The sequence below is a fragment of the Sinocyclocheilus rhinocerous genome, unplaced genomic scaffold (assembly GCF_001515625.1).
Source record: "Sinocyclocheilus rhinocerous isolate Xijiao unplaced genomic scaffold, SAMN03320098_v1.1 scaffold95, whole genome shotgun sequence".
NCBI classification, from domain to species: Eukaryota; Metazoa; Chordata; class Actinopteri; order Cypriniformes; family Cyprinidae; genus Sinocyclocheilus; species Sinocyclocheilus rhinocerous.
Genome location: NW_015662004.1, coordinates 1,177,495 through 1,187,830, shown reverse-complemented (window position 1 = coordinate 1,187,830; position 10,336 = coordinate 1,177,495). Strand labels below are relative to the sequence as shown.

Here is a 10,336-nt window from a genome sequence, read left to right as displayed (position 1 = left end):
GTTCATTCGGAAAAATCTCTTCCAGGTGGTATTATTAATAGCTTGCTAAAGGCCTTTTAAAAGTGACTTTATTCTTGATGCTGAAGCTTACGGAGAAGGTTGTTTCTCAAATATCATTTTGATCAAAGAAGGGAAAATATTTTTTCCTTTAAAATCTAAACTAAGATTTTTGTAAAGCTATTTTTCTTTATTTGCATTTGGTAGCATAGTAAATATTCTATATACCGTCCATTATGTGTAGTAACTTCTTTTGTTTTTTGTACATAGACATGAATTTAGATTTATTCTAAATGTGGAAAATATATACAGTATATTATATATCTATAAATGTATAGTAAGTTCTATATTACATGTAAGAAAGCAAAAGCACTTTGTCTAGACAAAAAGAAAAAAACAAAAACAAAAAAGCGTTCCCCCTCCCATTTGCTGCTAAACCGACCTCGTTTGAATGCTGCGGTGTGTACTTGACTTTTGCCATCTTGACCAGGGCAGTGTGACAGAGAGGTCTTGAGTGGAGACAGACATTCGACTCTGACGTCACCAATCTTCATTTGCCTTCAGTAGACATTTCCTATGGAAACATACAAATTCTGCTTTGGATTTTTCTTCAGGTCGATGTACAGTGTTGACACATTCTCTCTGGCCAGAGATAGGTATTGTTGTCATTGATTTTTTTAAAGTAATTTTTTTACTTACTGGGGGAAATCTGAGTTATTTGAGAAAGTAGCTCAGAGAAAGAAAAAAAAAATTATATATAAATATATATCGCTGTACTGTAAGGCAGTTCCATTTGCCATGGGGAATCAATTGGACTTGTTTTTATTTTTATTTTTTGTCTTTAAGAACCCATCCATTCTCAAAAGACAACAAAGCCATTTGTTATGGCGACAAAGACCGGCCTTTCTTGTGCCATCTACAGCTCTAAGCTACTCGGAATGGCATTAGCTAAAAATGATAATGATTGTCCTGTAAAATAAGCTTAATGGCAAGTGACAATGAGCATACGGAGATGGAAATGCATGTTGTCCTTCTGTCGACGGCCTGCTGTTTTGAGAGCGTTTGGTAGTTATCGTAGTGTGCACACTCTCGCATTCAACATGATGTTGTGAGCTGTACAGTTTAGAGTTTTAACCAGGGGACTCTGTGGCATTCAAACAGTTAAGGAAAAGGTTGCTATTTAAAGCCAGTATTTTATCTTTCTTTCTTTTTTTCTTTTTTTTTGCTGATCATGTTTTTATATAAAGAAAGATATTTAAAGAACACATACACGTATATAAATACATGCACACATTTGTATATGTGTGTTTGTTTTGCTTCATAGTGTGATTCAATATTAAGGAACACTCCACTATTTTTGAAAATAGGCTCATTTTCCAACTCCCCTACAGTTGAGTTTTACTGTTTTCGAATGCATTCAGCCGATCTCCGGGTCTGGCGGTAGCACTTTTAGCTTAGCTTAGCATAGATCATTGAATCTGATTAGACCGTTGGCATCTCGCTCAAAAATGACCAAAGGGTACTTTGCTGCTGCACCCAACGATATGGCTAGGAACTATACTCTTATTCCGGCGTAATAATCAAGGAACTTTGCTGCCGTACCATTGGTGCAGCTGGCGCATGATATTACGCAGCGCCTGAAAATAGGCTAACTTCCGTCAACATAACCAACGTGACCACCTGCTTGCACAGGGAGCGTGCTGGGGACTATTTTCAGGCGCTGCGTAATATCATTGCGCCTGCTGCACCCATGGTACCACGGCCCATATCGGCCTAGAAAATCGCAACTTTTCATTTCCGTCGGTCTTAGTACACGATGTAACTACAGAAGTGTCAAGTCTTAAATAGGAAAAATATAGAAACTCTTTGGTCATTTTTGAGCGAGATGCTAACGGTCTAATCAGATTCAATGATCTATGCTAAGCTACAGCTAAAAGTGCTACCGCCAGACCCGGAGATCGGCTGAATGGATTCGAAAATGGTAAAACTCAACTGTTTAACTCTAGGGGAGTTGGAAAATGAGCCTATTTTCAAAAATAGTGGAGTGTTCCTTTAACATTCATAAGAGGCTGTCACATAAGAATTAATTATGGTTATTTTATAATCTTAGGGAAATTATTTCTGCCTTCAAAAACAGATATATGCATCGAAAACATAAAAAAAAGTAAATATAATCCATTATTTATGTTTCTTGCATAGTCTAACGTTTAGCATCATATTACTTTTTCAAAGGGAAATAATGTAGCTTTCTGTTACTGAACAATTTGTGTGTTCTTTTAGTTTGCTTGTTTTTTTTTTTTGTCTTTGAAATCACCCAATAACGTGACATGCTAATCTATCCTGAAAAAAAAAGAGTAAGCTAGCTATTACATCCATTCTTTGATTGATTGTTTTTATTGTCTGCATATTGTTGATGATTCAATAATTTTGGACGCAAAGCTGCTAAATCATGTTGTAAGTTGTATAGAGAATCAAAGATCATTCCCTGTTACATTCAAGCTACGAGCAATGACTTTTATATTGTAAACAATTATTTATAAAGAGATGGATCTTATGCCACTATCTTTAAATCACGGATTCATCAAACACAGTTCGATCAAAATGGATAACTCACTTTGAATTCTTCTAAAATGGCTGCAGTATATACTCAAGAGCATTCAAACAAGCATTTACACCTTTCCTTTTCAGTGGTTTGTGTAGATATGTGTTTGCTATATACAAGAAAGAGGTGCACTATGCAGGTTTTACTCTGTAGAAAGACAGCATGTTGCTTTAGTTTACAGCACTTGCTTTTTTTTTAACAATTGTATCTGATTGATGGGTATTGTAAAAGTGGTTATCGATGGTAAACAACATGGTGACTAAGCTGAGAAATATTTTGCTAAGCGTTTCACAGAAGGCGGCCTGTTTTATTGTTGCTAAATAAACATGCTCTTTCCAATGTATTTAACCTGTTGAATGTTGTAGTTTTGTTTTGGGGTTTTTTTCGCTTTCCTTTTGTGCTGTTTTTTTAATGGACCTTGATGAATCGTTTTACCATTCTGTCCATTTTGTTACTCTGTATCTTGTGTAATCGTTTTGACTTGAGTGTTCTTCAAAAGTAGAATGACCTTCACGCTTTTAGATGATAGCGCTACAAGGTTTAGCAGTAGAACTCAAACATGCATTCCTACATATCAGCTGCTCGTAAATGTTCCATTAACAAATCTGTATGCTACACTTGATCCCTTTAGATATGATATTTGAAACAATGAATATGTTTGCATATACACGGCATGACTATTGTGCATGCTAACCTTGCTAAACTGATATTCATGGAGCTTTTGCAACAGACATTGGGGCAGAAGAACAGTCTTGCTGTCTTTATTCTAACCAGTGAGCACAAGTGGGAATAGATGTAAATCATCTCCATCGCACTCCGGCTTTCATCTGAAAAGACCCACATTATTGCACTTGGTTTTACAGAATTTCCAATGTTATTTTTGAAATGATGCCTGCAAAATCAGGTGCCTTATTCAGACATGAAAACCCAAACTTGATCTATTGACATTTTCTACAGAAATGAGATTTTGCCCATTATGCCAAGAATTAAATCACAACTTTGCTCTGAAATTATATTTTTTATGTTTTTTTCTTTTTCTTTTTTCTGCTGTGTCCAGCAGTAAGCTTGCTTCAGATGAGAACTGTTGCTGCTTTGCCCTCATACAGTTTTCATTGAAAGATGAATGTAGTCTTCCTTCAGTGGAGTTCAATATAAACGTAAAGACTGTGTCCCATAGATTTCGGTTGAGAGACTATCCAAAGAGTCCTGCAATCATAAACTCATTTTTTTAATGTTTATATCATCATTATAAATATATATGTAAACCATGTGAGATTTCTTCTGTTTAGGTTCTTGGTTGGAATTGTCTCTGCCTTTGTTTTGACCTTGGTAGAAGCAGGTTAATCCATTTGTACATGATACATTGTAACATTTAAACGCTCGACGTACGCAGTGATGGATTCCTCCGAAGCCCTCCGAGTGGAAGAAGTTTGCAAAGACAATGTCAAACCTTGTCAACATTGTGTCCCCTCACCAATGCTCAAGATTATTGTGCCTCCCGATTCTTCTGGTTCTACTGTTCCTCAGATCGCCAGCTATGACCTGGAGCAGAGTCACTCACCAACGAACTGAAATGGCCTTCAGCAGTTGTTCTCCAATCAAGGTTTTCCACGAACACAAAAACGACACAGAGGTGCGCATTGCTCGGCCTGTGATGGAATCGTAGAGGGCGAGAAGTCTCGGTGGACCGGCGAACTGCTGACAGATGTCCCCGTTCACACGGTCGGGACGCTTTCCTTGCACTCAGTCACTCCCTCAGAGAAAAGTTGAGTCGTCTTTTGGTGGTTGCCGTTGCATGACTCCCTTCATGTCAATGGGGTGGGTGGGAGAAGCTCTTTGTTTTATTGGGTTCAAAGAAACTTGGACATTGGGTAGGAGTCCTGTCTCGCCACCCATGGTGCTGAATTTCAAAATATGTACTTGAACACCCTCAGAGCTGTGACTTGGCACGTGCTGTCAGGTCCGTGAACTCTTCTCCTTCCCCGATCTTACCGTTCCGAAATAAAGTTGCTCTTACGACATTTGCTCAAGCCACTGCAACACCTGTGCCAAGACCTGACCCCAAACCGGGCGCTCATATTGGACTTGGACCGAACCAGTGGTCGGGCGGGAAAAGGGCCGTGTTAATGTAGCGGTGATAGCCTATTTGAATTGTCTGTTTGCTTGTTTGTTTATTTCTTTTTCTGTTGAGGAAGACATGGAGAGCTAGTAGGGTCACTTGTGGCGCTTTTCCACTGCGTGGTACGACTCGGCACGGCTCAGTACGGTACGGCACGGAACGGCTCGGCTCGGTTTGCGTTTCCACTGCAGTTCAGTACCGCTTTAGAGTGGGCGGGATTATTCACGTGTCGTTTATAGTTGCGCCGCCTCTACTGCCGCGACTCCTGAAAAACGTTTTCATTCTGCCTCGCCCCATCAAGCTCTCGCTGGATCCGCTCCTCTGCTATCAACGAGAGGAACGTTTGTATTTCCTCAAAAGACAGCGAAACAGCCACTTTTTGGTTGTTAAAAAAGGTGCGCTCGTTCAAAACATTTGCGTTCGATCCTTCGCTGGCTGTGCTGATTTATATCTAGCGGTTCTATTGTGTTTGTGTCGCAAGTTCAGTGACGCAGGTAGTAACTATTCTCTCCGGCCAATCCGTGATCAGCAGAGTTTACACGTCACGTTTTGGTAACGGTACGGTTCACTTGGAACCTCAACCGAGGTGGTACTAAAAAAAGTACCAGGTACTGTACCCAGTGGAAAACCCCCCAAAAGTGAACCGTACCGTGCCGTACCGTGCCGTACCATGCAGTGGAAAAGCGCCATTGGACTGTTGGGCCCAGATCCCTTGCACTGAAGTGCACCGGACACACTCGAATCACTACGCTAAAACCAACGTTACCAAAAAGGTCGTCAAGGAACGCTCGCACCTGTCCGATCGCATACTTTTCTACACTGCAGTGATTTACATTCCCTTCCGACCTTTGCCAAATTTGCATCGAGCGACTAAATTGACCTTCAACATTGGAAGCGGGTTTGCGAAAACATAATCAGGGCCACCAAAACCCTTTCGTTTCGTTTCGATTTTATTTTGTTTCTTTAGTTCAAAAATCCATACAACTTTCAATTTAAAAGGATTGACGCGAAATGTCAATCTAAAAAAACAAACAAAAAAAATATATATACACAATACGTGACCTTGTGCTTCTAATGTTGTATGGTATTCTACTTGATAATTTAGCATGGGATCCTTAAGTAGCTAGTACTGTGTGTGAACTCCCAAAGTGTAAAATCGTTCTCCTTTTTTAAAATTTTTATTTCGTTTGTTCTAGTCACAGTAGGAAGGCTGTATTTCATTGCTAAGTGCTCTGTCATAGATCTCTTGGTGATATTCTTAAGCAAAACTCTGCAGAAGTGTATCCTACTGAAACTAACAGTTACTTGATCCTATTAGCAATGTCTATATTTGTAGTTCACATATATGCCTGTTCAAATACAATATCTTGACAGTTGTTCTATTTATGTTTCAGTGTTGTGCTGGGTTTTGACATACATTGGACATTTTCTTTCACTTATTTCTTTCTGTATTTTTTTTTTTCCGGCACAACTAGTTGGAGAGCAGCTTGGTTTATTGAGCCTTGTTAGTGTACAGATGTGAAGTAGGCTTAAAAGCAGTTGTGATTGGTCTTCAAAATGTGTCTGTTTGTGTTATTGTGCCTCTTATTATTTGATTTCAGTTTTTTGTATTATCCTTAATTATGTCACTGCATTGTATCAGCCCGGAGTTGGTACCACAATTCTGCTTGTAACCATGATAGTCTAATTCTATTATTGATTTTACTATCAAAATAAACATTAGAAACTGCAGCACTTCATCTGTCATGCGTTTTTACTTTACCTTAATAAATGCAAGAAGCATTTTCACTAGACTATTGAACCTTGGACCTCTTGGATGCCTAGCACTTCTGGCAACTGTCATGCATTTTTAAGTCAAAATGAAACCACAAACTTTCCACTTTTATTCTGTCAATAGTTGTGTGGTTATGTTCTTCTTCACAGTATTCTTTGAATGTTGAGAAATTATTTGACTTGTTTTAAAAGTCTAAATCCGTCCTATATATATATATATATATATATATATATATAATATATAGTTGAATTCAATTACTTCTATTACATCAATTATTATTATCAATTATTATCAGTGTTGAAAACTACGGATATAATATTTAATGGTGAACATTTACTGTTTTGTGGAAACCATGATATATTTTGATTCGTATTCTGTCACTTTTGTCGTATATCATGTATGAAAGTTGTAAAGTACTATTATGCACTCTGTTTTTGTTCTCAGAACAGTTTTGCAGGGCGCATCAAAAAGGCGTTCTGAAAATGCGCTAAAGTTTGGACCTTCTGACTTCTCGTATAACAACAAACATGGCGTCCTCCTCTGATGTACATGTCCGAATATGTGGCCAAGAGATTATCAAATATGATCTGGAAATCAAAGCACTTATTCAGGTAGACTTCATTCTTTATATTAACGTATCTGCTATGGTCTTACTGTCAGGTTTGTCCGACAAGCTTACTGTTGTAATACAAAGATGTGGCCATAATTGTAGTGTCTGTGAAGTCAGCATGAAATGGAAACAATCAATTCTTGTTTCAAGAAATCTTTTCTTTTCGTGTCAGGACATAAGAGAGTGCTGTGGGCCACAGGCAGTGCTTATGGATCTGAACTCCACAGTGAAGGAAAAGTTCAATCAGTTAAGACAGAGGATTCAGGTACGTTACTTTCGTCATTTCATATAACCACATAGATTAAAAAAAGTCAGGGTTTCCATCAAACTACTGCAAAAAATATAATAATATGGGATCAAATTCTACATCTAAGAAGCTTCTAGAATCCATTTCATTTTGCTCTCGTCAAGTTTTATTAAACAATTGCTATTTATTTTTTTAAGTGCTTTTATAATGCAGTTACGATTTTATTGTAGTTACTATTATGGCTAAAACTATTGTTAAACTGTCAAACTTAATTGTTTAACTAATTGTTATCCGACTGTCCATCACAAATCGTTAACATAGCTAGGATAATTTCAATCGTAACGGTATTACTATTATAATTAGATTATTTACGTTTTGTAGGTATTTATATAAATCTATAAATATTTAAATCTTTAACGATTCATTTAATGTAAGAATAACTTTGATATTGTTATCAATATTTGGTATAATGGACTGAAGCAGCTTAGGTTTACTTGATTATCCATGCTTTTTTTTGTGTAAGCATCAAATATGACGCAATAATCTTCTGAGGAACTTTTATGTATACATCTGTTATTATTGTATTATATGTTTTGCCAAATCTTATTGATTTATATTACAAGCTGTTAGAATTTCTTCTTACATAAATAACAACATCAGCATATTTTTGCTCCACTTGGACTGCAACAATTGAGGTGTTTTTTCTTCCTCGAGTGTGAGCTCCATATTCTCTGATATCACACTATATGAGCCATAAAAGCCTGAAGTGTTGATTACGATATAAAACACATGTACCATTTTTTCCATTTTCTTTTATATTTTGTCTAAAGTTTCAAAAACTAGTGACTTTAAAAAAAAAAAAAAAAAAGGCTTTACAGGGTTAACATGGCCGATCATTTTGATAGGACATGGAACAGATGGCAAAAGAACAAGACAGGGAGACTGATAAGCAAGCTATCTTGAGTGAAACAGAAGGCCATCGGAAGCAGATGTTAAGGTTAGAAAAACATTTCTTCTTTCTGATTATGTGTTGAATTACAATATGATCACTACTCCTGTGTTTCAGCAACCAGATGGCGTGGAGGAAGGCAAATCTGGCCTGCAAGCTGGCCATTGACAACCTGGAGAAGGACGAACTGCTTCAAGGTGGTGATTCAGTTAGACAAAGGTAAACCATGCGGCTTTACAGCTGCTGTCAGGGCTGCTATTTTCAGCCCGTCAGAATCAAATCATTGTGATTGACATTTAATCGTTTCTATGATGTTTGAAAAAATAAAACAATTGCACATTGATGTAGTATACATCATATTTACTTCTCAACACTGTCCTAAGCCATATTATCTAAATCCATCTTGTTGTTGTGGTTTTAGGAAGGCCACTAAAGAGAGTTTGGTGCAGACATCCAGTGACATCACAGAGAGTCTGATGAGCGTCAGCCGTATGATGTCACAGCAGGTGCAGCAGAGCGAGGAGACCATCGGAACTCTGGGTAAAAAAGCCTATGTGCTCTGGGTCATAACAATCATGATATAAGGGTATAAATCGATTAAAAGAATATTTGCTGACATACGAGTAGAAATGTGACAGAATTGTCATATGTAGGTAATTTATTGCTATAGCTAATTAAAAGAAATCTCATTAGTCTAAGAAAAAAGTTGCTTTATTCTGCATGTTGACATCAAATGACCAGTTACTATTAGCAATAAAAATAACAATAATTAGTGCTCAAAGGAAGAAAGCATAAATGAATACATAAATCTAAACAAAACAAGCAAACCAAATACACAATGCTATATACACTACTGTTCAAACGTTTGGGGTTGGAAAGATTTTATAATATTTCTGAAAGAATCACTTCCACTCAAGGCAGCATTTCTGTGATCAAAAATACAGTAAGAACAGTTACATTGTGAAATATGATTATAATTTAAAATAAAGGTAAAATAAAATGTTTTAATGTATTCCTGTGATGCAAAGCTGAATTTTCAGCATCATTACTCCAGTCTTCAGTGTCACATGATCCTTCAGAAATCATTCTAATATGCTGATTTGCTGCTTAAGAAATATTATAATTATCACATCATATTATACATTATATGATCTATCTATCCTCCCATCCATCAATCAATCCATCTATAAAATATATGAGTATTAGGGATGCACCGATACCACTTTTTTCAGAACGAGTCCGATACCGATACTTTAATTTTTGGTACTCGCCGATACCTGCATTTTCACAGCATTTGTAATTTTTTTTAAATATTGCGTACAGAAACAAAATATTAGATGGCTTCATTTAGCAAACAGGTATTTCCTTCAGTTATTTCCACACTTAACTTACCTGTTAAAATGTATTGTAAAAGCTTTTGTTACTTTCACTGTTCATTTTAATGGCGCATTAGAGCTGCTCCATTGCAGCAGCTCAATACTGTAATCACAAGACGTTTTCCTAAAATAATGCAGGGATCCACTCGTTATACATTATATGAGTACGCGTGTAGGCTACTATTTTGGTGATGCAATTTGCGTCACGCGCACTGTACTCGGACCCTCGCGTACGAGTAAAAAACGAAATATACTTTGGCCTTTAAAGCAAGCTAATCATGCGCAGCGCACACGTTTGTATTGGTGCAGAATGAGAGAGACACTTATAGCCTAGCGCATTTCACACAGTCTGCTAGTTTCACTTTTGCTTTAAATAAAGTCCTGTATGCTTGACGTTTAAAATAAATGTTGTTTATAGTGATTAGTGAATGCCCCTATAATTTTTAGGATATATTTACGATTTAGTTTTAATCCAAATGCATGCACTAATGGAGCGAACAGCAATCAAGATCATGCAACAGAAGTGCGCGCTCACTCACTCTCACTCTCTCTCTCTCTCTCTCTCTCCTTACCGACAAATAACTTTAGTAACCTGTGCATTTTACTTGCTTTTGACATATCCGACCGAACTACAAACTTTCCAGTGATGTCTGTGAGATATT

The 10,336-nt window shown here is 37.1% G+C and overlaps 1 protein-coding gene across 1 annotated transcript in view; it reads left to right on the top strand.

The window, feature by feature from the left end:
• Nucleotides 1–7,013: 7,013 nt before the first annotated feature.
• The window catches only part of LOC107727279 (vesicle transport protein SEC20-like), a 10,351-nt gene continuing 7,028 nt past the window's right edge, over nt 7,014–10,336 (top strand). Inside the window, exons 1-5 of the mRNA XM_016537105.1 lie at nt 7,014–7,103; nt 7,275–7,367; nt 8,255–8,346; nt 8,416–8,517; nt 8,720–8,838. Of these exons, the coding sequence (XP_016392591.1) occupies nt 7,020–7,103; nt 7,275–7,367; nt 8,255–8,346; nt 8,416–8,517; nt 8,720–8,838 (490 nt within the window). The 5' untranslated portion in view covers nt 7,014–7,019. The remainder of the gene's footprint in view (nt 7,104–7,274; nt 7,368–8,254; nt 8,347–8,415; nt 8,518–8,719; nt 8,839–10,336) is intronic.